This window comes from Lepisma saccharinum, chromosome 21, assembly GCF_977018435.1.
Source record: "Lepisma saccharinum chromosome 21, izLepSacc3.1, whole genome shotgun sequence".
Lineage (NCBI taxonomy): Eukaryota > Metazoa > Arthropoda > Insecta > Zygentoma > Lepismatidae > Lepisma > Lepisma saccharinum.
This window is the reverse complement of record NC_139249.1, coordinates 13502266-13527941: the sequence shown is the minus strand read 5'-3', so window position 1 is coordinate 13527941 and position 25676 is coordinate 13502266. Positions and strand designations below refer to the sequence as shown.

At 36.7% G+C, this 25676-nt stretch overlaps 1 protein-coding gene across 1 annotated transcript in view; it reads right to left on the bottom strand.

Annotated features, from left to right (window-relative positions):
- The window catches only part of LOC146003963 (cholinesterase 1-like), a 41667-nt gene extending 17839 nt beyond the window's left edge, over window positions 1–23828 (bottom strand). The window contains exons 1-9 of the mRNA XM_083142486.1: window positions 23682–23828; window positions 20155–20286; window positions 17280–17424; window positions 15498–15683; window positions 12874–13064; window positions 7939–8113; window positions 7254–7346; window positions 4716–4819; window positions 3267–3402 (exon numbers count right to left, since the gene is read on the bottom strand). Coding sequence (XP_082998612.1) covers window positions 3267–3402; window positions 4716–4819; window positions 7254–7346; window positions 7939–8113; window positions 12874–13064; window positions 15498–15683; window positions 17280–17424; window positions 20155–20211 — 1087 coding nt within the window. The 5' untranslated portion in view covers window positions 20212–20286; window positions 23682–23828. The remainder of the gene's footprint in view (window positions 1–3266; window positions 3403–4715; window positions 4820–7253; window positions 7347–7938; window positions 8114–12873; window positions 13065–15497; window positions 15684–17279; window positions 17425–20154; window positions 20287–23681) is intronic.
- Window positions 23829–25676: the final 1848 nt, after the last annotated feature.

Sequence of the window (25676 nt, the reverse complement as noted above, 5' to 3'; positions counted from 1 at the left end):
AATTTCAAAGGTTTCAGAAAGAAAAAAAAATGTTTTTTTCAAGGAAGAGATGACATATATATTCCATGGATTTTCAATATAGAAAATTACATGCTAATATTTTCTACTTTCAGGTGGACCTACTATCACCTTTTGGCTAGTTTACAGTTCGTGAGTACTTATATCAATTTGCTACAGATTGAATTAGTGGCGGTGATTAGGGGGGGGCAGTTGCCCCCCACACTTTTCGCCACTTTTGCCCCCGCACTATGATAAACCTTATCTACATAGGTAAATATACTGTCTTCCCCCCATCAATTTTGGCACCTTGAACCCCCGATTATGGAACCCAATCACCGTCCTGGATTGAATGATAAGAACATTTTTGCACTTTTTTGTATCAAAAATATCCATGTCGTCGAGTTATAACAACAATAAACTCATATTTCCATGGTCTATACTTAGTGTTAATTCAAGTGTATATGCCACATAGTGGGTTGTCAGAAGAAGAAGTGGAGGAAAACTATGAGAAGATAGAGGAATTGATGGAAAAAGAGAGAAAGGGATCGTGCATTATCGTAATGGGTGATTGGAATGCTGTAGTAGGAGAAAGGCAAGATGGAAGTACAGTAGGAAGATATAGATTAGGCGAGAGAAATGAGAGAGGGGAAAGCCTGGTAAATTTCTGTAAAAGAAACTCCCTAATTGTTGGAAACACACTGTTCCAGCAACATAAGAGAAGGAGGTACACCTGGATATGTCCAAGAGATTGTAAAAGATACCAGATAGATTACATACTGGTACAAGAAAGATTTCGAAATTGTTTGAAAAATGCGAAGACATTGCCAGGAGCTGACATTAATTCAGACCACATCTTGCTAATAGGAGAAATCAATCTTACATTGAAGAAGATAACCCAAAACCAGGTGAGCAAGAAACCCCACTTAGAGAAGCTAAGGGAAGAAGACGAAAGACAAAAATTTGCAGAGCATTTCCAAGGAAACTATAATAAGTTTAAAGCTAGTTGTAACAATAAGGATGAGATGTGGGATGGAATAAAAAGCTGCTTACAGAAGGCAGTGGATGAAACAATAGGCTACAGGGAAAGGAAAAGTGCAAAGAAACCATGGATTACTGAAAGTATGCTGGAAAAAATGGAGGAACGGAGAAAATGGAAGAATGTAAATACAGAAGAGGGAAGACATAATTACAAGATACTGAATAACCAGCTAAGAAGAGAAACTGACAGGGCAAAAGAACAATGGATGAAACAAAAATGTGAAGAAATTGAAGAACTGGAAAAAAGAGGAAGGTATGACTTGATGTATCGTGAAGTAAACTGCTTGGGCTTCCAAAAGAAGAAATGGAAAACAATGTGGATGATAGAAGACGAGGAAGGATGTGAAATCACAGACAAAAAAGGAATATCGAATGTGTGGGGAAAGTACGTTGAAGAGCTCTACCAGAAAGAGAATCGCCCAGACAGTCTGAATGTAGAAAATGAAGACGACGTGCCTGATGATGAGAAAGGATACTATATCCTGAATGAAGAATTTGAGCAAGCACTCAAAGAAATGAGGAATGGGAAAGCAACGGGCACTGATGAAATTCCTGTTGAACTTATCAAATGCCTGGGAGATGGAAAAAGAGAAATACTGCACTTATGCAATGAAATCTATGAGAAAGGGGATTGGCCACAAGATTTCACGGAGACTGTTTTGATACCTCTGCAGAAGAAAAGCAATGCCAGAAAATGTTCTGAGTACAGGACAATCAGCTTGATATCTCACTCGGCAAAAATTCTTCTAAGAATTCTGAACAGACGCCTATACTCGAAGGTCAGTGGCGAGTTAGAGGAAGAACAGTTTGGTTTCAGGAAAGGAAGAGGTACAAGGGATGCAATTGGTTTACTGAGGACCATTGGGGAAAGATATTTAGAGAAAGGAAAGGAGGTGTTTGTAGTATTTGTAGACCTGGAGAAAGCCTTTGATAGAGTGAATTGGGTTAAACTTTTAGAAATTCTGAAGAAAATTGGTGTAGATTGGAAAGAGAGAAGACTTCTAAGCAACTTATACATGAATCAACGAGTTAAAGTGAGAACAGGAGACGAAATGACAGAAGGCTGTGAAATTGGAAGAGGAGTACGACAAGGATGCTGCCTATCGCCTACTTTGTTTAATATCTATTTAGAAGATATAGTGAAAACTTGTTTCCAGGGTACAGGAGGTGTCAAATTGGGAGGAAGAAGAATAAACTGCATAAGATTTGCTGATGACATGGCATTATTCGCTGAGGATGAAATAACCATAAATAGTATGTTAGAAGAGTTAAACAGCAGCTGTGAGCAGTATGGAATGAAGATTAATGTAAAGAAGACAAAGGCAATGGTTATAGGACGGAAACCAAGGAATATTAATGTGAGAGCAAACAGTGAAAGAATCCAGCAAGTGGATAGCTTCAAGTACCTCGGATGCACTATAAGCAGTGACATGAGCTGCAACCAAGAAGTGAAAATGAGAATCGCAATAGCAAAAGAAGCTTTCAATAGAAGAAAAAATGTTTTTTGTGGACCCATGGACATAGGTCTAAGGAAGAGATTAGTGAAATGTTTTGTGTGGAGTGTAGCACTATATGGTGCAGAAACCTGGACGTTGAGAAGAAATGAAGAGAAACGACTCGAAGCTTTTGAAATGTGGACATGGCGAAAAATGGAGCGTGTAAAATGGACGGACAAGGTAAGAAACGAAGCCGTACTGAAAAGAGTTGGTGAAAAATGATCAATACTGGAGACCATCAAGAAGAGGAAAAGAAACTGGTTAGGACACTGTCTAAGAAGGAACTGCCTGCTAAGAGATGCCTTGGAGGGAATGGTTGAAGGAAGAAAAGTCCGTGGAAGAAAGAGATATCAGCTTATGGATGATATTAAATTAACTGGGTCGTATGCTATTACGAAGCGTAAGGCAGAGAACAGGGAAAGCTGGAGATTGCAGTGAAAAACCTGCCAATTAGGCAGAAAACAATGAATGAATGAATGAATATTGTTACACATTTAAATTAAATCTGCGTATCTGTAAGTTATTTCAGATGGAAATTAAATAGATTTGCTCGTTCTCATATGGATCTCCCTCTTACACAGAGATATTTACCTTCAGACATTCTGTATATTGGCACGTAGATGCAATCATGTACTTTAACTCATGTGTGTTCTGGAAGTTCATGTTTTTGAGATTTAGCTATAGGCATCTTAAAGCATTTTTAAAGCTTATGAATGAAATAAGCAGTCTTACCTGCCACATTGTAGTCATTCGGCATAGAATACTGTGGTTGGTAGTAGTTGAAAGCATACCAATAGCTTCTCTCGTATTTTGAATTGATTTGCATGGCTCTGTAAGTTGGTCCTCTCATGAAAGTCAAACTCATAAACTGAAAAAAAAGGCAATGTTTCTTGTAATAAGATAAAGTGTGAAATAATTCCTCGAATGTAGTGCACGCAATGCAATTATTTCCATCAACGTAAGTTTTTTTTTTCATAATATAATAGCAAATAGCTTATTATAAAACAGGGAAATAAAATTAAACCTTCGTGTAAACTTGTAGGACAAACACCCACCGCCCTTTTCTGTAATTTGACAATGTTTGTTGTGTGTGTATTTTACGTGTATTTTTTTACTTAGTGTGTATGTATTTTTCTGTTTTTATTTTTTATGTTTTTTGAGTCTTTTTTGTGGTATCTTAATGTTCTTAGTTTTTATATATTTCATTTCTTGGTATTTTAATGTTTTTAGTTTTTATATGCTTCACAAACAGTTAGCTATAAAAATCAATTTATAAAATGTAAAGTAGAGATGGTTAAGTGGAAGAAAAGGCTTGTCCCTTAACTTCGCCATCCAAAACAAGGAATAAATAAATAAATAAAAAGATTGAAAACAAAATTATCTAAAACAAAATAATTCGAAAAGTATGGAACAACGGTACGGTAAAGAGATTCAATTTTGTTTGTGTATGTTGAAAATTTTATATACACGTATATATATACACACACACACACATATACATAATTCATAATTTTCATTTTGGGGTGGATGACTGACCCTTCCAGGCACCCAATTGTCAACCTCATTTCCTCGTAGTACCTCTCAGTCTCCTCCTCATCTTCCCAATTAGCCAAAGTTGGCAGAAAAGCTAAGTAAAACAAATCAAATCAGTTTTGTCTTATGATTCTAAGCACAGTAATCACATTCACTAGTTTTTGTTGGTTTATTTAATGTTCTCTAGCTCTCTAGCATCCCCTCGCACACAATCAGTGCTCGATGTGGTATTTTCTAGACATGGGGTTGCTTGGCAGTTTGGAAACAGGGGAGGAGTCTTGTAAGCTTTACATGGTGACAATGAAGAAGAATTAAGAACAATTCTCCCTGTTCTCCCACTGCGGGCAACAACTTACATACGTCGCCTTGCAATCAAGGGGTCCCGGGTTCGATACCCGGTGGAGGCACATAGTGGTTCGGATCCCACTTTAAACTATAGGTCCAGTCCACATTATCCTTACTGTGTAGAAAGTGGACTTAAAACGCCAATTAAATAAATCAAACAAAACAATATTCATGCAATGTTCGATTACAATCAGACTTTTCGGCTACGACCTGCATTTGTGTCGCTATCATCTTCCTACCATCATTAATTATGCCGATATCCACTCTTACTGAATCGGTGTGTTAGCTCCCACAAGTACTTACATCAATAATACCTGGAAGAAGATCCGCAAAATTTTCCATGCTTGCATTTCCAAAATACTTCTCCTGGATTGCATCAACTAGAACATGGCCAGGATCCAATATTGCTGAAAAAATTGAAAAAGTATTGCTATGTTTTTTTTCTAATCCTCTCGTCCACCCGCAAAATCAATATCTAAAGTTATAGCTAGTTTTCTACATTACAATTTAGTTCTGAAAAATCCATTATTCTTGTTCATCTGCACATTTTAAATATGATTGCACAGGTATTGTCGACTTCAATTGTGTCATTTAGCATGCTAATCACAAACATACTGTTTTGCGCCGCGAGATAGGACCCTGTCGGACTGGTAGGAGTTGACAGTTGCTCCTTGGACAGTTGCAGTGCAGTTGATTCTGAATCATGTCGAAGCCGACAGTGTTTCAAAGAGGGCAAATTGTTGGTGTCTGCCTTGCAGGCGCCTCTGTTACCAAAGTAGCCATGCTATATTTGGCGTGTCGGGAGGGACTATCCAAGATCATGATGGCATAATACTGTGTTCGGATTGGATTGGATTGATTTGTTGTTTTAAGTCCACTTGATGCACAGTAAGGCTAATCGGGACTGGACCTACAGTTTAAAGTGGGATCCGAACCACTATGTGCCTCCACCGGGAATCAAACCCGGGACCCCTTGATTACAAGGCGACGACGCTACTACTGCGCCATCGGGGAGGCCCTAATGTGTTCGGAAAGACATAATCAGATAGACACCTGCGTGACAGAGACAGACGGACACTGTTTTGCATGAAGAACGGTGCAAGATCCCATTATCCACCATCCAGGACTTGTATTTGTCCATTCCTCGAAGACTGAAGGCCGTTTTGGAAGCTAAAGGCGGTCCTGCACCTTATTAGCTACAACACTCCGGCTTTTCTTCGCAGGTGTTTCCATATTTTTGTCCATCCCCTGTAGTAGTCATGTGCTATGAGGGTTATTCCTGAGTAAACAAAAAAAAAATGATCGATCGGACAATTCGATTATTGATGGCGGGGTTTGGCAAAATTTCCAATGTAAACAAGTGGAATACAGATCGTCACCGAGCTTATTTTCTTATAAAAGATCGGAAAAATGGATAACTTGAATTTGAGTGATATAGAGAAACAAACGTACCTAGAAAAGATTGGCAATTTCCCGGATCCTTTGGATGCAGATATAAGGGACAATACTAATATTTTCCAAGGCAATGTTGATCTTCTACCATTAGTTTCGTTTTTGAACAGACTTCTCCAGGTTGAAATGAAGCTTACATTAATTATAAACATTGAAATACTTTGATTACAACAGTTAAAGAAATAAAAATAGATACTACGGTTAAAATTATTGTTATACACTAGTACTATATACCTAATTAAATAAATTTTATTCGAATTTTATTATTATTGTTGTTGTTGTTTATTATCATGCTATTCGATCCACAAGCCGAGTGAATATCCAGCACAACTATTTTCCATTAATTATTTTACATTTCATAGTTACTATACTGAAATGCACAGTTATTGTATTTTGTTAATAACTTTTGCAAGTGTCGTTCAAGAAATACTTTAGAAGTTAGAAAAAATACTCACAAAGTATATATTGTATGACGTCATCTAAAAATTATAATTTTTCGAATTCTGAAAACTGTGGAACCATATTTATTCTTTGGATTAAATTGTAGAATATGAAAATATTACCTGGTTCCGGTATTTTTCACTCTCTTTTCGATCTAATGCATATTTTACATTGATTACTCTGTTCGAATACTAACCAACTGAACTTTATTTCTGTTATTAACAATAAAAATAACAAACTTTCTGCTTGTTTGAAACTTGAAATGAAGGATGCCAATTTCCAGGGTGAAGGAGGAGGGGTCGACTGACCTGCCGAAGCCCATTGAGAGATCGCTTATCAACAACCAAAAGGCAAATGCGTTATATTATGATTATAAATAGTTCCAACTTTAAAATTTAGTCAACACATGTGCGTTAGACAATTACAATTTTCGAAACACGTAAAATATCTCCATTTGATTGGATGAAGTGCCGACTGCAGAGTCTATTCCTCGTGTTTGGGTCCAATCTCTTCGATTCATTACCTAATAAATCCACTGATTTTTCAGTATCGGGTCTATCTGAATACGATGCATAGATACCTGAGAACAATGTTTATTCCCTATCTCATGTTGAAACCAATAACCACAGAAATATTGTCGCCTTTTCCGAAGACACTGCCTTTACACCTATGAATTCTATGTTATTGTATTCAAAACCGGAAGTTCAGTTCCCGCCAGCGCCAAGGAAGCAGAGAAATGTAAACATCCGGTGAATAGCGCCCATAAATAAAGCAATGCAAGAGCTTATCATTAAGATGTGCTGCAACTAAATAAGAAAATTAGTTTGTTTCTTAATCAACATAACCTAACTGTATTTCTACAAATTTTATTGAAACCTAAATAGATTTGAAAATAATTTTACAAGTATGAAAGATAATTATGTATAGATATGTAATTTATCTCCATACCATTTTGTCGCAAGAGAGCTTCTACTAGTCCATCTTTCCTGACTTGAACATCGGTGGTGAAATTGTTCGGTTCTAAGTAATTTCGTGCATATTCTGCATTAGAAAACAAAAGCAAAGTTATAATATTGCCATAATTTTATTTATTTGTTTCAAATAATATATCATACACAAGAAGCTTTACTAATTAAAATCCGTAGTACTCATAATCAGAATATTGGAACAGTGATTACGATTGCAAATACTTGTAAATTTACAAAGATGAGGAACAAACGTGAATGGATAACTAACAAAATAAAGACGGCACATGAATTAATTCCATGTATTGGAAAAATATTCTAATAATATTTTCAGAAGATTATACCAAAATTACTACAAACATTTCGTGAAAAATGATTATGAAATTCATAAATTAGGTTATGTTAATTGCATCAATTTTCTTCTTCCCATCGCCTGCATATCAGAAAGATAACTGTAAAATAGTGGAAAATATGCCTTTTGTTATCAGTCTAAGAAATTTACTGTAAATCCATCCTTTTTTATCAGCGTTCTTAATTTTTAAAAAGTTTCGGAAATGATAGAACACATATTTTTTGTTCTTATTCTGTTATGACAATTTTTATATAACTAAAAATGTTATTTTCTGTTTATTGTTATTATACGTATATGACATGCAGAACGAACTCACCTAGAAAACCTCCTATAGCTTCATTTTTAGTAGCTCCAGACATCATAGGAACTTTGTGTAAATTTCCTGACGTGTAAAGTTCTTCAGGATCTTCTTCTAAGAACTTAATGTCTCCAGTTGTTTGGACTACAACGCGTCCAGCCCATGGCCTTATACCCAACCGTTCTTGGTTGCTCTGGAACGAAAATGCAGAGGTATTTTAACAATAAAATTCCCCAAATCGCACCCCTTGAGGTAAAGAAGAATGCTTGCTTCTCCTTCCTCTCTCCCTCTTATTTATAATTCTTCTGTTGTTATTTATTTTCATGTGTTCGTGTTTACTTCCTCTTTTCTTGATCATTTATTTTCTATGCTTTCCCCTCTTTTCTTTATTCTCTCTTTGTATTGATCTTCTACAATTCCTATTCATTCGCGGTCCCTTTCTGCCCGTTTGGCTTCTATATTTCTCTTTCATTCTTTCTCTCTCTGTTCTGTATTTCTTTCTCTCTCTCTCTCTCTCTCTCTCTCTGTTCTGTATTTCTTTCTTTTCTCACTCACTCTTTCTCTCTCTCTCTCTCTCTCTCTCTCTCTCTCTCTCTCTGTTCTGTCTTTCTTTCTTTTTCTCTCTCCCTTTCTCTCTGTTCTCTATTTCTTTCTTTATTCTCTCTCTCTCTCTCTCTCTCTGTGTGTTCTGTATTTCTTTCTCTCTCTCTCCCTCTCTCTCTCTCGCTGTTCTGCATTTCTTTATTTTTCTCTCTCCCTTTCTCTCTGTTCTTTATTTCTTTCTCTTTTCTCTCTCTCTCTCTCTCTCCCTTCTGTATTTCTTTCATTCTCTCTCTGTACTGTATTTCTTTCTCTCTCTCTCTCTCTCTCTCTCTCTCTCTCTCTCTCTCTCTCTCTGTGTCTGTTCTGTATTTCTTTCTTTTCTCTCTCTCTCTCTCTCTCTCTGTTCTGTATTTTTCTTTTTCTCTCTTCCTTTCTCTCTGTTCTTTATTTCTTTCATTTCTCTCTCTCTCTCTCTCTCTCTCTATATCTCTCTCTCTCTATCTCTCTCTCTCTCTCTTTCTCTCTCTCTCTCTCTCTGTGTGTGTGTTCTGTATTTCTTTCTTTCTCTCTCTCTCTCTCTCTCTCTCTGTTCTGTATTTCTTTTTCTCTCTCCCTTTCTCTGTTCATTATTTCTTTCTTTTTTCTCTCTCTCTCTCTCTCTCTCTGTTCTGTATGTCTTTCTCTCTCTCTGTTCTGTATTTCTTTCTCTCTCTCTATCTCTCTCTGTTCTGTATTTCTTTCTTTCTCTTTCTCTCTCTCTCTCTGACTGTTCTGTATTTCTTTCTTTTCTCTCTCTCTCTCACTCTCTGTTCTGTATTTTTCTTTTTCTCTCTTCCTTTCTCTCTGTTCTTTATTTCTTTCATTTCTCTCTCTCTCTCTCTCTCTCTCTGTTCTGTATTTTTCTTTTTCTCTCCCTTTCTCTCTGTTCTTTATTTCTTTCATTTCTCACTCTCTCTCTGTTCTGTATTTCTTTCTTTTCTCTCATTCTTTCTCTCTCTGTTCTGTATTTCTTTATTTCTCTCTCTCTCTCTCTCTCTCTCTCTCTCTCTGTTCTGTATTTCTTTCTTTTCTCTCTCTCTCTCTCTCTCTCTGTGTGTGTTCTGTATTTCTTTCTTTCTTTCTCTCTCTCTCTCTCTCTCTCTCTCTCTCTCACTGTTCTGTATTTCTTTCTTTTCTCTCTCTTTCTCTGTGTTCTGTATTTCTTTCTCTCTCTCTCTCTCTCTGTTTTGTATTTCTTTCTTTTTTTCTCTCTCTCTCTCTCTCTCTCTCTGTGTTCTGTAATTCTTTCTTTCTCTCTCTGTTCTTCTTTATTTCTTTCTTTTCTCTCTCTCTCTCTCTCTCTCTCTCTCTCTCTCTCTGTTCTGTATTTCTTTCTTTCTCTCTCTGTTCTGTATTTCTTTCTTTCTCTCTGTCTCTCTCCCTCTGTTCTGTATTTCTTTCTTTTTTCTGTGTCTCTGTCTCTCTCTCTCTCTGTTCTGTATTTTTCTTTTTCTCTCTTTCATTTCTCTCTCTCTCTCTCTGTTCTGTATTTCTTTCTTTTTCTCTCTCCCTTTCTCTGTTCTTTATTTATTTCTTTTCTCTCTCTCTCTCTCTCTTTCTCTCTCTCTCTCTCACACACACACACCTCTATTTCTTCCTTTCTCCTCTTTCCTTTCTCTACCTTCTCTCCCTTTTTCTTTCATTTATTTATTTCTCTGTCTGGGATTGTACAGTAGCCTGTGGTGATGATGAAACACATACATTGTGCTTGATACCGTTCAGTAAATGATATTTTGTCCGTATCAATCACGCTACTCCTGCATTAGATATTACTTTCGTGTGTCACTTCTAACCTCAATTCAGATAAACAGGAAGACATTTCGGTTTTAGTGAACTTTGGAACCATTGAATTCGTAAGGGTTCGTTACAAGCCAAAAAATATCCTCTCGACTTAGCAAGAAGTTAATAGGGCACAGAATATTAATTCACCCGTGGGAAAATCTTCAACACATTTTTCACACTTACATTATTCTCTGTCCGAATTTAAAAGCAGTTTACTTACAAGTACTGATACTCTAAATTGACACTAACAGTCGAAATAGGCAGTGCAAGGCACAAGAAAATTTACATAATGAACTCTTGCACTGATTGGGTGCAATGGGTGACCTGGTAAAGGCACCCAAAAGACAACTTTGCAAGCCAACGAGGCTCTGGGGCCTGGATCCATGTTGTCCTATGTGTTTTGAGTGTCCCTTTACAGCATCAGCTTTTAATAGGTAAGGTAATTTTTATCATTGGGAACAGTGTAGTTTTAGTGTTCGTTAAGTCATGAATGAATGAATCAATTAGTTGTAACAATTTAATGAGGAAGTTTTCAACATATAGGGTATATATATACAACATACATATATACTTATATATATACATATACATACATATATATATATATATATATATATATATATATATATATATACATACATACAGGGTGACTGGTAGATATATTCCCTGAAAGGGGTTAAAGTAGAGACAATTTGCAATAAATTTGACCATATGATACCCCGTCCGAAAATTAGTACTTTACGAGATAATCGAATTTCAATTGTTTTTTTTAAAAATGACAAATTTTCCACATAAAAAGATGAATTCAGAAAAAACTGCTCATTGTATGGAACTTTTTTCAGCGTTTTCTGATAGCTAACAAATAAGTGGTTCGTTGAAAAAAAAAATTTCCCAAATAACAATCATATGTAAGTACCGGGTGGGTCTAAACTTACAAGTGATGATAAGAAAATGCACTCTTAGTTTACTTGGCAACGAATTAATAACAAAACTGGTATGACACGAAGCGTACAAATTACTTAAATTACTTCCTTGTGACATCTGCTATCCAACAAGATACAAATGTTGCTAACATTCACATTTGTGTACAAGAAATAATACTTCATTCATCTTCATGTGAATGGAATCAATGAACAATACATTTAAAGAACATTACACGTCTTGCTCAAAGTGGGCACCTCCGTTTCGAATACAGGCACGCAGGTTTTTACGAACATTTGGTCTCTTACCTAGTGATGTGATGGTGTCCTTGATGTGCTGACCAGCTGTTAAGATCCTCTCCCTGAGCTCTTCTTGCGAGTTTACCGGTGTCTTGTCATGTGGCTCCAAATGTAGAAGTCGCAAGGCGTGAAATCGATGGGGGGGTCGAGCTGGGCAGTCATCATTCTGATAAATCATGTCACGTTTTGTAACTAGAGGCACATCCTCCAACAACATTGCCATCCCGTTTCTCAAAAAATGTTCATAAGTGATGCCATTTAAAATTTGGGGCAGAAAAAATGGCTCGATCAAAATATTGTTGATGACGCCCATCCATACTTCTGCCAGGGCGTGCGACAGTGGCTGGATGAAAATTACCCATAGGAATGGATTGGCCGAGGCGGCCCGATTCCCTGGCCGGCTTGATCCCCCGATTTCACACTTTGCGACTTCTACATTTGGAGCCACATGACAAGACACCGGTAAACTCGCAAGAAGAGCTCAGGGAGAGGATCTTAACAGCTGGTCAACACATCAAGGACACCATCACATCACGAGTTAAGAGACCAAATGTTCGTAAAAACCTGTGTGCCTGCATTCGAAACGGAGGTGCCCACTTTGAGCAAGACGTGTAATGTTCTTTAAATGTATTGTTCATTGATTCCATTCACATGAAGATGAATGAAGTATTATTTCTTGTACACAAATGTGAATGTTAGCAACATGTGTACCTTGTTGGATAGCAGATGTCACAAGGAAGTAATTTAAGTAATTTGTACGCTTCGTGTCATACCAGTTTTGTTATTAATTCGTTGCCAAGTAAACTAAGAGTGCATTTTCTTATCATCACTTGTAAGTTTAGACCCACCCGGTACTTACATGTGATTGTTATTTGGGAAAAACGTTTTTTTCAACGAACCACTTATTTGTTAGCTATTAGAAAACGCTGAAAAAAGTTCCATACAATGAGCAGTTTTTTCTGAATTCATCTTTTTATGTGGAAAATTGTCATTTTTTAAAACAACAATTGAAATTCGATTATCTCGTAAAGTACTAATTTTCGGACGGGGTATCATATGGTCAAATTTATTGCAAATTGTCTCTACTTTAACCCCTTTCAGGGAATACATCTAATTACCAGTCACCCTGTGTATGTATGTATATATATATATAAATTTTCTTGTTTGGGCTTCTGTCCTTAGTTTTGTTTTAGTTATGCGGCTCATCCCCGTATTGTCTGATGGGCAAGAATAGCCTATGTGCTGATGTACCCATAACATAATCAATCAATCATTTTGCACTGGAAGCCTACGAATCTGTTCACGGGAACAAAAAAATAGGAAAATTAAGGAAAAAAGAAAAATAGGGCAAACGGTGACGAATTCTCACCTGATACTCACTGAGAGCGTCAACGAGACCTTCTGGTGGGGTCGAAATGAAACAAGCAGCCACCGCGGTCAGATTGGCCGATGAACACCCTATACTCTCTGCTATCTCCAGGGCAGTCGCTACAGGATTCCTGTCCATTGCTTCATTGGCAAGAAGGGAACCGCTCTCCAATATTGCTTGCTGGAAAAGATCTATTGGGAAGCGTATGTTTACTCCAGTTCAGTATTTGATCCTATATTACTACTAGTGAACACCTTTGTTGTTTTCAGTGGCGTAGCAAGGAGTGGGCGACCGGGGTCTCGCGTTCCATGGGGTTGATACAAAAAATGTAATAGAAATGAGAAAAAATATGTGCTAATTTTTGTAAACAATAAAATTAAAACATTCGGTTTTATCTGGTTTTCAATTCCTAAGGGGCTGCAAAAAAATTATTTTACGTATTTCTCATGTGAAACATTTACTCAAAAATTCACGGTAACTTACTTGGACATTTTTACCCATTTATTATTTTCTTGAATGAAAAGTACTTTGTCTTGTCTTCTTTATGTTGACCTTGTACACCCGATTTTAATATGTTTATAACTCAAGATAGGCATGGATAATATTAGCAGCTCTACAGCTTCAGATTTCAGCTCCCAGAAAACATGGGAAGACATGTTTAGGGTAAATGAAATTATGATATATAATTTTCTTCAGTAATTTTTATTATTATTTATTTAAATATGAAAATTTGCTGACATATCCCTGAAGGATTTGTATCGATTCACATTGAGATTTCAAGTTTTAAAAAACGCCCAGGGTTCGCGATATGTTGCTACTTCACTGGTTGTTGTTATTATTTTGTTTAGAATAAAAACTAATAAATATACAGAGAAAGGAGTTAGTTTGGAGTAACCAAAAGATAGTTTGTTGTAACCAAATATTTGTTCAAATAGGCGACAAACTAATTATTGTTCACCGGAACCAAATCCCTTTAGTAATCATGCACATCTGTTTAGTTACCAAAACATTTAGGCAGATTTTCTATTTAGTAAAGGGAATTAAATTTTGTCTTTACGGTTATCAAAAAGCTTGACCAATTGTGTTTTGTTAATTCAAAGTAATCCTGTTTTTCTGTGTACCTTATGAACCAGTACAATTCAGGTGGATTATAAAAACTGTAAGGGAGCTTTCAGACCGAAGCGACATGTCATCTAATAAAGAACGGGCAGATTTCTCAATACTGAGCATCGTGTCGCCTCGGTCTGCTGTTCCCGCATCCATGCTTTCTTATAAACTGAAGTGGCCCATGTATCAAGTCGCTTGCCGCTTCGGTCTAAAACCCCGTGTTGCTTGTCACTTTCCGGTGTGCAGCTTCAGTCTGTAAGCTCTTTATATCGTGCATCGTGTCGTTTCGGTCTGGTGGTCGCACGCGCATATATATATATATATATATATTGCACAAACTGGAGGTGCACGTGTCTCCTGTCACTTCGGTGTGAAGTCCTCTTGTCATTTGTCACCTGTCACTTCGGTCTGAAAGCTCCCTCATTGTTAATTTCCAAAATAAATGCATTAAATAAATACGCCGTTTTCGAGCCACTTTTGACTCATCGTTACGATGAGGTTGAAGTAAAATTAGATGAAATTGACGGTGGTACAATCAAAATTGAACATTCATGCCGAGGTCGGGACTCTAACCCGAAACTTCGCAGACCATGAGTCGACAACTCAATTCGTTCGACAACCGATGCAAGAACAAATATATGAAATGGCGTGTTGCGATATCGAAGCTGTGTTCTGTACGTTACATAAAATAAACTACTATTCTTATGATTATATTTAATGTACAATGATTAATGAATGGATGCTTGAACTAAGGTAATACAAATAAGAGAAACTATTTCAATAATTGTATGTCAAACTTGTAAGAGGATAATACGAGACTCCTCACACAAAGTTTGGAATATTGTTATATTAGACAATAGGTGCTAGACACGACCTTGGAATTCAACAACACGTGGTTTCTGTCTGGTGGACGTTTTCGTCTTTTCATATGCCACCGTGAATATCGCCTATTGCCAAACATAATAATATTCCAAACTTTCTGTGAGGAGTGTATAAGGAATATAAATGAACTTTTAATATTTTTGAAGTGAAATGTAAACAAAAAAATATCCTTAAAGACTTTTGTTGTAAATCGAAGAAATAACTTAAAGGAACATAAAGGGGTAAAACAATAAAGCTGAAAGCTCTCTCTAAAATTGATTGATTTGACTTATTTTACTTCGCTTTTTGGCTAATCGCGAAGATGAGGACACTCACAAAGGGCATCCATGCCCAGGTCGGGATTCGAATCCTGGACCCCTGCGCTAACCATTCCGTCACGGAGATCGTCTCAGCACATTCTTGATCCGAGTCCATAACAAGCACTTGAAGTGGCTGAGGGGTGATCATATGTTTTAACAAGAGGATGCTTTGCAAATCTTTTGCTAGCTGGGTGATGCCATCCCCACTTCCTCACTTCGAGTACTGTTCACAACAGAAATATGGAGAAAAGGCAAATAGTCCAAGTATCATCTTTATAGAAGATTTGAAATGCAATTAACAACTGGACTTATAGGATATATCTATAGCGTACGTACTTGCTGACAAAGGGCTGACCAGATGATAATTCACGCTTATGGACCCAGCACTCTGTCCCCAGATTGTCACCCGGTTGGGAAGACCTCCGAAATTCCCAATGTAGCTCTGGACCCACTGGAGAGCCTTCACCTGGTCCAGCATCCCAGCGTTCCCTGGAACATCATCCGTCTGCAGAGACAAGAAACCTGGAATGGCGGAATTCAGGAAGTAAATATGTGGAAGCAGAACTTATCAGTGAGAACACTCAAACATGATCGGTTCAAAAAACGTGAATTTTCAGGCGACATGAAAACGAGTAAGTGCATCAGAATAGTATAGTGTTCTGTGTGCCTTCACCGGGTATCGAACAGAGACAAGGTAAAGTGGCTGTTCTTAGAGGCATCAGAAAGACCATTGCAAAATAAATTGCAGAGCTCTAGATTCAGCTATATTATAACAATTTTCTTAGAACCAGAAGATATTCGAAACGATATAAACTTCATATTTTCACTGGTTTCGCAAAGCAATTCTAAAATAAAAGGCGTAACATTTATACTACATATTTTCATCTAGCCTAAATAATAAGTAACGTTGAGCCGATACCACGTTGAACCGATACTTGAAAATTATAATAATTAAAAGTTATTGAAAATTCATTAACGATAGTGTGTAAGCATGGGCGTCGGGAGGGGGGGTCGAACGGGTGCATGGACCCCTCCTGGAAACTGATATCGTTCATTTAAAGATACAAGAAAGCAGAAAGTATGTTGCTCTTATTGTTAAGAACAGAAAAATAGTTCATGTAGTTAGTATTCGAACAGAAATCAAAGTAAAAATACATTGGATCGAAAACATTGGGTAAAAATTTTGAAACAAGGTTATATTCTACCATTTCATCCTAAGAACAAAATGGTTCCACAGCTTTTAACACACAACAAACTTTATGAAAAAAAAAATCCCCTAACGTTTAAAGCCTTTCCTTGAACGAGATGTGCAAAAGTTAATATCAAAATGCATTTCAGATACTAACTGCATAAAATGCAAAAGAAATAATGGAAAATAATTGTGCTGATATTCACTCGTTTAGTGGATCGAGTCTCCACATTTATTTAACAATAATAACAATAATTTTTAATATTATTTTCTTAATTTCGAATAAAATTTGTTTTTATTAGTTTATAATATTTATTATTGTATAATGACATTTATAACCGTGATAATAATACTCAGTGTTATTTTTTCTGCTATTCAACTTTTATCATTTGCCCCACTCCCCCTGCAAAAATTTCTAGCAACGCCCATGAGCATAAGTATTTCGTTGTAATTATATGCATGAATTGAGGAAGACGTTTGCTTTAAAATATAGAAAAATTACGTTACTCGTAGAATATTAAATTGATTGATTGCTTTGCTTTAATTTACTTCGCATTTTGTGCCACTTTTTGGCTAATTTGGATGAGTGATGATGTGATGAAATTGATGAATGGACACTCACAATAATCCATGCCTAGGCCAGGATTCGAACCCGGGACCCGATGTGTTAACCACTCCGCCACAGGAGGCCGCTATTAAATTACGTTATGTCATCACAAAATAAAGTTTTTTCCACGCAATAACTAGTACGAAATAACGAGAAATTACGAAATTTGCATAATTTCCAGGAGGTATTTTTGCGGAGCCCGTGAATCACGAAAATGCCACAAAGGTACCCGTCGGTATCGGTAAGTAAATTACAAACGATACTTTCCGATACCGATACATTGGTATCGGCTCAGTCCTAAAAAGGAGTGAAACTACATTACCCAGGAGGCCTAGGCGATACTGGATGCTGACTAGCACAATGTCTTCGTCCATGAGAAACTCTGGCCTCGCCATTCTGCTGTTTCCTCCCATAAAAGCTCCACCGTGGATAAACACCAACACAGGATAACCAGCATCCTCTGAAAGCTATCCAGAAAACGCATTGTCTTTAATTGAGAATGGAAAATGAGTCCATCATTCCCTATTTTACACCTTGAAAAAAATTGACAAGTTCAAATAATTGCACGAGATTTTAGTAACATGATTTTTTTTTTGGCCCATATTCTATCCAAAAAGAATTAAAAACAATTCCGGCATATTTTCAATGCAGTGATTTTTGTGCAAGTGGTTGTTTCAAGGCGGTAGAGAACGCCTTCCAAACTCATTTGAAAGTTAAAGAAATGGAAAGTCAACTTAATTGAGAACATCCCCTAACTTCTATTTGTTCCAAGAGTATACCTGCATTGAGGAAAACAGAAATATTCAAAATTTGTATAGTATTTTGTTACTGGAAGCATAGAGATTTTGCTAATTTCGTAAAAATTCGAAGGATTTCAAAAATCTCATGTTTGCTTTTTAGTGAATTTTATACCCTCGCAAACCTCAACTTTAAAAGTCAGTATGGGTTAAATGGAGCGCGGCGTTGCCAGATCTACAAACGGCGGAAGATCGAGTCGCTGTTAATTGCTAATGATTGTGACAAATTTATCCTTAATATCGTATAGGAAATCTTCAAAATCTATGTATTTGATGCATTTTGAAAAGGAGAGCGATAGTTGCCTCAAGATTTACATTTAAATCTTTATATTTCGACGTAACTATTTACTATTTTACATTTGCATTATATGTGTAATACACGCAACTATTGTTACTTCTTTCGTTGAATGTTGTATCTTTTACATAAACAGAATTAAATAAATACAAGAACAAACATTAAGATATATTTTTTTCCGGAAAATAAAGCACACTGCACTTCCTACGAACCGGGGCAAATGCCTGCAACTGATTGTAACCTTGGTGGCGCGCAATGAATTTGATACGCGAGACAGCCCGCATAAACAAACTACGATTGCGGAATAAATAACGGTGCCGTGGAGTAACAATGCATTCTAAAAATAACTTCAACAATTGTCAACACTTTTCTCGCTTGGTCTGCATGTGTATCGCGACAAACCGAAAAGTTTCTCGCTAACCAACTTTTTCGTGTTACGGTCTGATTATTTATACAAAATATCCAAATAAGCAAATTAATTTACTCTTTCGAAGAATATCATATCTACAAACACCATAGATCCCATAGAAAAAAAACTAGCGAAGTTGTTCAAGCGATTTCATATTTATGGCTTTTGAAGTATTTACTAGAAAAAAAATTAAGCGTTTTGCAAAATTGCATAATTATGGAAATTTCAGATCACATGAATTTATGACAGGTTATATAATGACGTCATTAAACAGAGCATAAAAAACTCAACAGGACAATGATTTCACTGTTTGAAATGTATGACTTTTACATTTTGTAACATCTGGCAACGCAGCGGTGGTAGAGAAGGACAGAGCTATTGGCAAAACTCATGTATTAGAGAGAGAGGGAAGTACTCCATTTACTTCCATTCTGATTTTTAAGGTTGAGACACACTATAGAAGTAACGAATTATATGCAACAGGCCTAACTTGTTCGAGTAACCAGTGACGGCGATTAAGGGTGGCGGGGGGGCGGCAGTTGCCCCCTTCACCCCCACACACTTTTTGTCATTTTTGCTCTCGCACTGTGCCAAACCTTATCTACCTTGTCGTTCTAAAGAATGATGGGATCTGAACCAGTCCTTGTGCAATTAATTGCTGGGTGATGTAAATTACTCATCATTCATCCTCTGATGAGAGCACTCGTCATTGGCATGACGAGTTAACGCTTGGCAATGCGAAAAGTACAAATTCACACTAAGGAACTAAACTGCAGAAAAGACAATGGTCACTCGTTGGGTTTTGTGAACCTTTGAACCTGAATCATGGCTGGGTGTTAGGATAATTACCTGTCTATCTGATGAATTAGGCTGAATAGAATATACGAAGTCCTCTGTTGGCTTCTCAATTTGTCGACCAGAGCGTCGTCTCACTTCTGACCTACTGCTCTCCTAACCACTTCTTCCTTCGCAACTCCAATCCCAAAAGTCAGCCCTCTCTCAGCTTGTCTCACCTCTATATCACTAGGCCATCGAGCTCTTCCTCTATGCCGAATCGTGTTTTTTAATTGCCACCATGCAAACCGCCGACTCCATAGGCAGAAGAAACTACCTGTTTCCTGGATGGCTCAGGAGGTTTGCATAGCGCAACACAGTGCATTGTAAACATGCCTCAGAGGCTGGGACAACTGAGAAAAACAAGTGAATGCCCTGGTCAACGTGAAGCATTCAGAGAGACTTTATAAAATAAACATATAATCTTAGGGATTGATACGCTACCAAGGGAATGTAAAATGTCCTTGCCGCCCCCCCCCCCCCCCGCGGCCGTTTTGGAACCCAATCACCGCCACTGCGGAGTAACTGTAACGATATACTGTTTGAAGTAAGTAACTAACCAGTTACTTTTGTCAGGTAAAGGGTAACAAAAATATTACTTTTACAGTTATTCTTCAACGGTAATGAGTTGTCTCATTTGTCCAAATATTCTTCATAATTGAAAATACTCTTTCAGTTGGTTCATTTGTGCCTGGAAGATACAAACCAAACGTTTCTTCACCAAAAATGCTTAAAAATGTCCACCTTGTTGTCGCAGTCAGTAGAAGAAAGACCATACTCTGCTCTTTGAAATCGCATGGAAGACCGCTGGTCATGACCAAAAAAAAAGGACTCTCCTGCGAAAATCAGAATGTAATCATACCTCGTGGGTGTACACATCCAGCGTGAGGCAGTCTTCATCCCCTTCCGCATTTCCCATGAAGTTTTGTGGGCATCCAGTCCCTTCCTGTGAGACATCCAGGACATCTTCCCAAGGATCTACGTCAACCGGTGCCTGGAAGACAACGTGAAGCAGAAGGTAGAAAAACTTGGCGAATTTACCAAAAAATCGTTACATAAATGTAAATATTTATTTACTTATTTTCATCAAAATACGAAATAAGACTTACACTTGTGAAAAATGGCAATTTTCAAAAAGCAAGTAGTTTGCCTACTTAAATAAAATTAATCATGTTTACATGACATTGTGATGCAAATTTCTAATAAAAAATATGATATATTTTCTGTCTCCATAATAATTGATTAGCAAACTTATGTTCCATGACATTAATTGTAATGCACACTGATATTAACCTCATATGAAGATATGGATTTACATGTAAATGCAAACTTCAAGTACACAACGTGCTTTATTTTTGTTGCCAAAGCAAAGAAATGGGCCAGTGGCGTATATAACACCCCCGGGACACCTGCGGTGCGGTGTGAGCCGCAGTACGAATGATAAATTAAGAATGACCAATAGTTTACAAGAGTTTTCCTTTCGACGTTAAAATACATTTTCAATCATACATAATATATTTTTATGCCTCTACAGCTGCAAAGAGAAATGTTAACCACTAGAAAGTGGATTAGCAGATTAGAAGAAACCCTTCATTACCTGAATATTTCAAGTCTTCGAAGGGTAGACGACAGGCAAGAAAATGCACTGGCAACGCTGACTTTCAACTTTGAATCGAGATTTGTAAATAATTTGACATGTAGGCTGAGACAACATCCGATATTACCACTTCCTTTTCAATACTTTGCCTTTCTATCATTTTTCGTATCGTTTTACAGCACATAATGTGATGTGATGTTGTTTTTCACAAACTTTGTTTGTTCCTTGCAACACTGACGTGCACTCTTTCACCGCAAAAATTGATGTCACCGATGCGATTTTGAGTTACCAGTATGTATAGGTGGCATAATGGGCTTTTTTGAACGACTGTAACGCCGAAATGACGTACCAATGATAGAAAAATGTTACTGAGAAAATTTGTTAGTTTTGATGTCCTCTATACTTTTGTGGTCCATGAACACGACTAAAATGACACCCTGTATGTATGTTGTATTAACCTTTCGTACCAGTTATTACATTGGTTCAAATTACATGTAGGCTATGTATTTTCATATTTGTATAAACCTAATATAAATGTAGGATGTAGAAAGGAAAGCTATTTTTTTAATCGAGTAGGGGCCCAAAGCTGAAAGTTGCGGGGGGTGCAAAGCGTGTTAAGGCCGAATCACACGGGACTGGATTACCAGTTAGTTGGCAAACTGGCTACCTGCCCGGATGTGATGGCTGCCTGGCTGGTTTGGAGGAATAGGACATGTTCTAATTGCTACTGACTTTCCTTGACTGGATTCTGTGCAACAGCCAATTAGAGCAAAGTTTGGGCATGTAAAGATAATCTGTGAGTTTGCAAAGGGGAGTTTATTGTCTGTGATTTCCGATTGTTGGCTGTTTTCGTTAGTGTCTCGATAAAAGAAAAAGCAACGAGATGACGTGTAGTGCATTCGTGTTCAGTTCATTAATATTTAGGTATTTATGCAAAGCGCTGAGATGTGTACGTGATAAATAAAACTAGCCGAAAATGAAAATCCTTATTATTACAAGTGTATTAAATTAAATGTTTCACTTTTTTTAAATTTGTGAATGAATCCTGCGAATCTCATGTATGAATATTGAATATGCATACCCCGAGTTAATTAAAAAGCTTGTTCGGTACTATTTTTTTCGAGCCAATCTCCAGTCCATACTTTCCTTTTTTAATTTTTAATAAAAGCACAAAGCAGTAATTCTCCTACAACATTCTTCAAATTGCTCGTCCATCTTTACAGTACAGATTGTCTGCTCTGCGCAATGTCTTATGGGAACAAAAGTCTACCGACAAGTACGCGGTAACAAATATCGTGTAAGGCGAAAACTAGCAAATTGGTAGCCAGTCCAGCGCCAACTAGGGCAGTCCTACAGAAAATCCAGTTCCGCGTGATTCAGACTTTAGTTACGCTACTGCAATGAACTACCAAACTTTCTTTTTAGTGCTGAAACGTGGACCTCCTGTTGTTCCTAAAGACAGATTTATCGCATGAAATAATGAGAGTATATTTAAATAATGCAATAGATTTCATCGCGAAATCTTAAGCTTGCATTCTCTATTGTTGACAAAATGTTAGAATAACAGATGCTCTGTCTATTGTCAAGATTTACAAGACGCAGAGAATAAAAATCAAACAGTAGACTACAGATGAACGGAACAAATTTGATATTTAAAACAAGGAAAAATATAATAACAGCATGTATATGGAATATTAAAATATATACTAAAAGAATATGGAAAATAAAAATAACTTTTTTGAGCTAATGTACTGCAATTCATAAAGATAATACAAAATAACATTGATTTCAGCATCACACGAAGATATGTATTTACACATAAAAATCCGTTCTCTGCTCATAAGAAATAAGAAATCTCCGCTCATCAACCATGCTAACTCTATTTTCCAATATAACCCAGGCCTAATTGGTCCGCGTCGATCGATTGCACTCAAAATGATATGCTGTAGCATTCCTTCTAGGTATCTAGAATTTATATATTTTTTTAAAAAAATCTGTACATTTAAAAATTTTACAACTTTTATTAGAAAATTATAGCTTTGAAGTAAATTCCCAAAATTTCCGAGTTTACGTCGGAAACTCCGAAGAGGCACTCTGGTGGTGAAAAGTTTTTTCAGTAGGGCTAGGATTGTTATGACCTAAAAATCACCAAAATATGCAAAATAAAATATGCTCTTATGACCTAAAATTGTACAAAATATGCACTATAATCTGAAAAATATGCCCTTATAACTGGACTGTTTCAAATATCAACATCTAAATGCTGAGATGTTTTCACATACGTACTATTTTTAGTTCAATTTATGGGCCCTAAGTTGCAATGCAAGATGAATACTTTCTCTAAATTTTCAAATAAAAATGAAAAACATTTTGCTGCAGTCCAAAAAAATAATAAACTCGAGTAAACATGGAAGTAAGAACGAATCCACTGGAATATTTCTTGAAAATGTAAAAATATGCTGAATGTGACCGAAAATCCATCAAAATATGCTCTATCACGCAGAAATGGCCAAATATGCCAAAACATGCCCTTAAAAAGCACCGTAATTTAATTATTTTCTTCATAATATGAATTTCTATATGTTTAGGGAACACATCACCCTTATCAAAAATAAATATGCTAAGTAATAAAAATCAACATTCTCTTTCCCGTGGTCTCCATAGCTTCCATACAAAGTTTCACCGCAATCTGATGCTTCGAACGGGCTCCAGAGCATTCGGAGTAGGGCAACTTTAATTCTGACCACCCGGTATAAACTTTGACTGTGAGAGAGATATGAAAGTTCACTTACCAAAAATCGTCTTTCCCCAGTGGGTGGTTTTGCATAAGGGATTCCAAGGAACGAGTTAATTGTCCTGTTTCCTCTTGTCAATGTAGTCACTCCCCTAAGCGTTCCTAATCCAGGGAGTTCCACAACAGGTGATTCTTGAGCAACTATCGCAACACCTAATAACAACAGCAGGTCCAACGCCATCTTGAAATTTGACAACCAGACGCCTGAGAATAGCCGTCTGCATTCACGGAATCAAGAAGTCATATGAAATGGCCTTGAAAGACGATGGATATCTTTAACATTATCTGGCGATAAAGACTTGTAAGTGGACAAGAAGTGTTAAATGAGACGACCTTATCGCACGTGAAGTCCTTATTTTTCAGACATTTTACTTTTCAGTAGATTACATTGTCCTATAAATTTGCGCATTTTTCTAGTTCTTTTATTTAAAGAGAATGTGATAGTATTTTTATGCTCAATTCGAATATTTTATCTTTCTGCTATCACGTACACTTTCTGAGATATTTTTGCATTGTAATACAAGAGCCACTTCTATGTACACAGTAATATTTTAAGTACCACTGCCACATGTGTATATACAGAAACAATAGGAGAGGGTCAACTTGAATTAGTCTAAGGACAACAAAATCTTAAAAGTTAAATAATTGCCGTTGTTGTTCTTACTATTCGGATTAAGCTCCAGTTGTCGAATAAAGTATTTTTCTGTAAGTTCTAAGAATGTAAGTATTGACTTGATGCAATTCTGGTAATTCCAATTCTTCAAACCAATAGTCTCTTTTTACATTAAATTTTTGGTTCAGGTTAGACTTCTATTTTTTAAGTTATACGAATTATCTACCAAATTATGTTAATGTTTACGCTTTCATTGCTAAAAGTCCAAGCTTAATTATTATTTTGTAGGCATTGCCGATAAATAAGTTTATTCTTCACCCAGTAACAACAACAAAAGAATATGAGTGATGAAGGCCAAATGTTCACTAAAGCAACGACAAATGCATGTCTACTGGCACGCACGCACAGAAAGCGGTAGGGACAACCAAAATAAAAAAACAGCAAAGTGCGATTACAAAACAACATCTCAAATGCAGGAAAAATATAGGGTTGATTACTAAACAGAGAAGGCGTACCTCTCCTGTATTACGTTTATCTCTCTTCCGTTACGGAAGCCTTCACGATGGTGTAGTTGTAACGTCATCACCAGGGAACGAATTTGTATGTTGTAAAAATGTGTAAATACATATTTAGTTATTTTCACCAAAATATGGAGTTAAATGTGGACTTAAAATTGTAAAAATTTACCTTTTTATTAAAATTAGACACTACACGAGTTACATAAAATACAATCTCCGCATTGTAACTATTACCGTGACTGTCTTGGCGAAAAACTAATTAGGAGCGAGTCTCGTTCGTGTGCCACAAAATCGTTGCTTCTGGCGCTGCTGTCGGGCGAGCAACTACATCCATAGTAGCGAGGTTAACGTTAGCAATGGGCTGTTCGACTTGAGACTCTCTCCTAACGTTTGTAACAACCAGGAGCCGATGCTTCAGCCTTTATTATTTATTGTTGATAACAATTGTAAATAATCAGGAATTTCAAGTATTTTACAATGGCAAAGCAGTTTGGAGGTGTAAAATTGAAAAAAGAAAAAAAACATTATTGTTGGGATGACAGAAAACTTGTAATTAACGCTATTGGAAGGTATAAAGAAGGTAGTAAACATTCGTTTGTTTAACATTGCTTCGGCCCTTATTCGCAAAACACCCAACTCTTTTGGTCACACGGGGAGCATGTAGTCATTCCAAGAATGTGGAGTATATGTTGAGAAATGTTTGTGAAATATAGAAATAATATATATGTTACGGGCTGCTAATTTAATAACTAATTAACTCAAGTAACTCAACTGAACTGAGCTTAGGAATGCAACAACGAAGAATCGCTCGCCTCACCTGCTGGGCGAATTAAACATTACATGAAATATAATACGGTCAGGA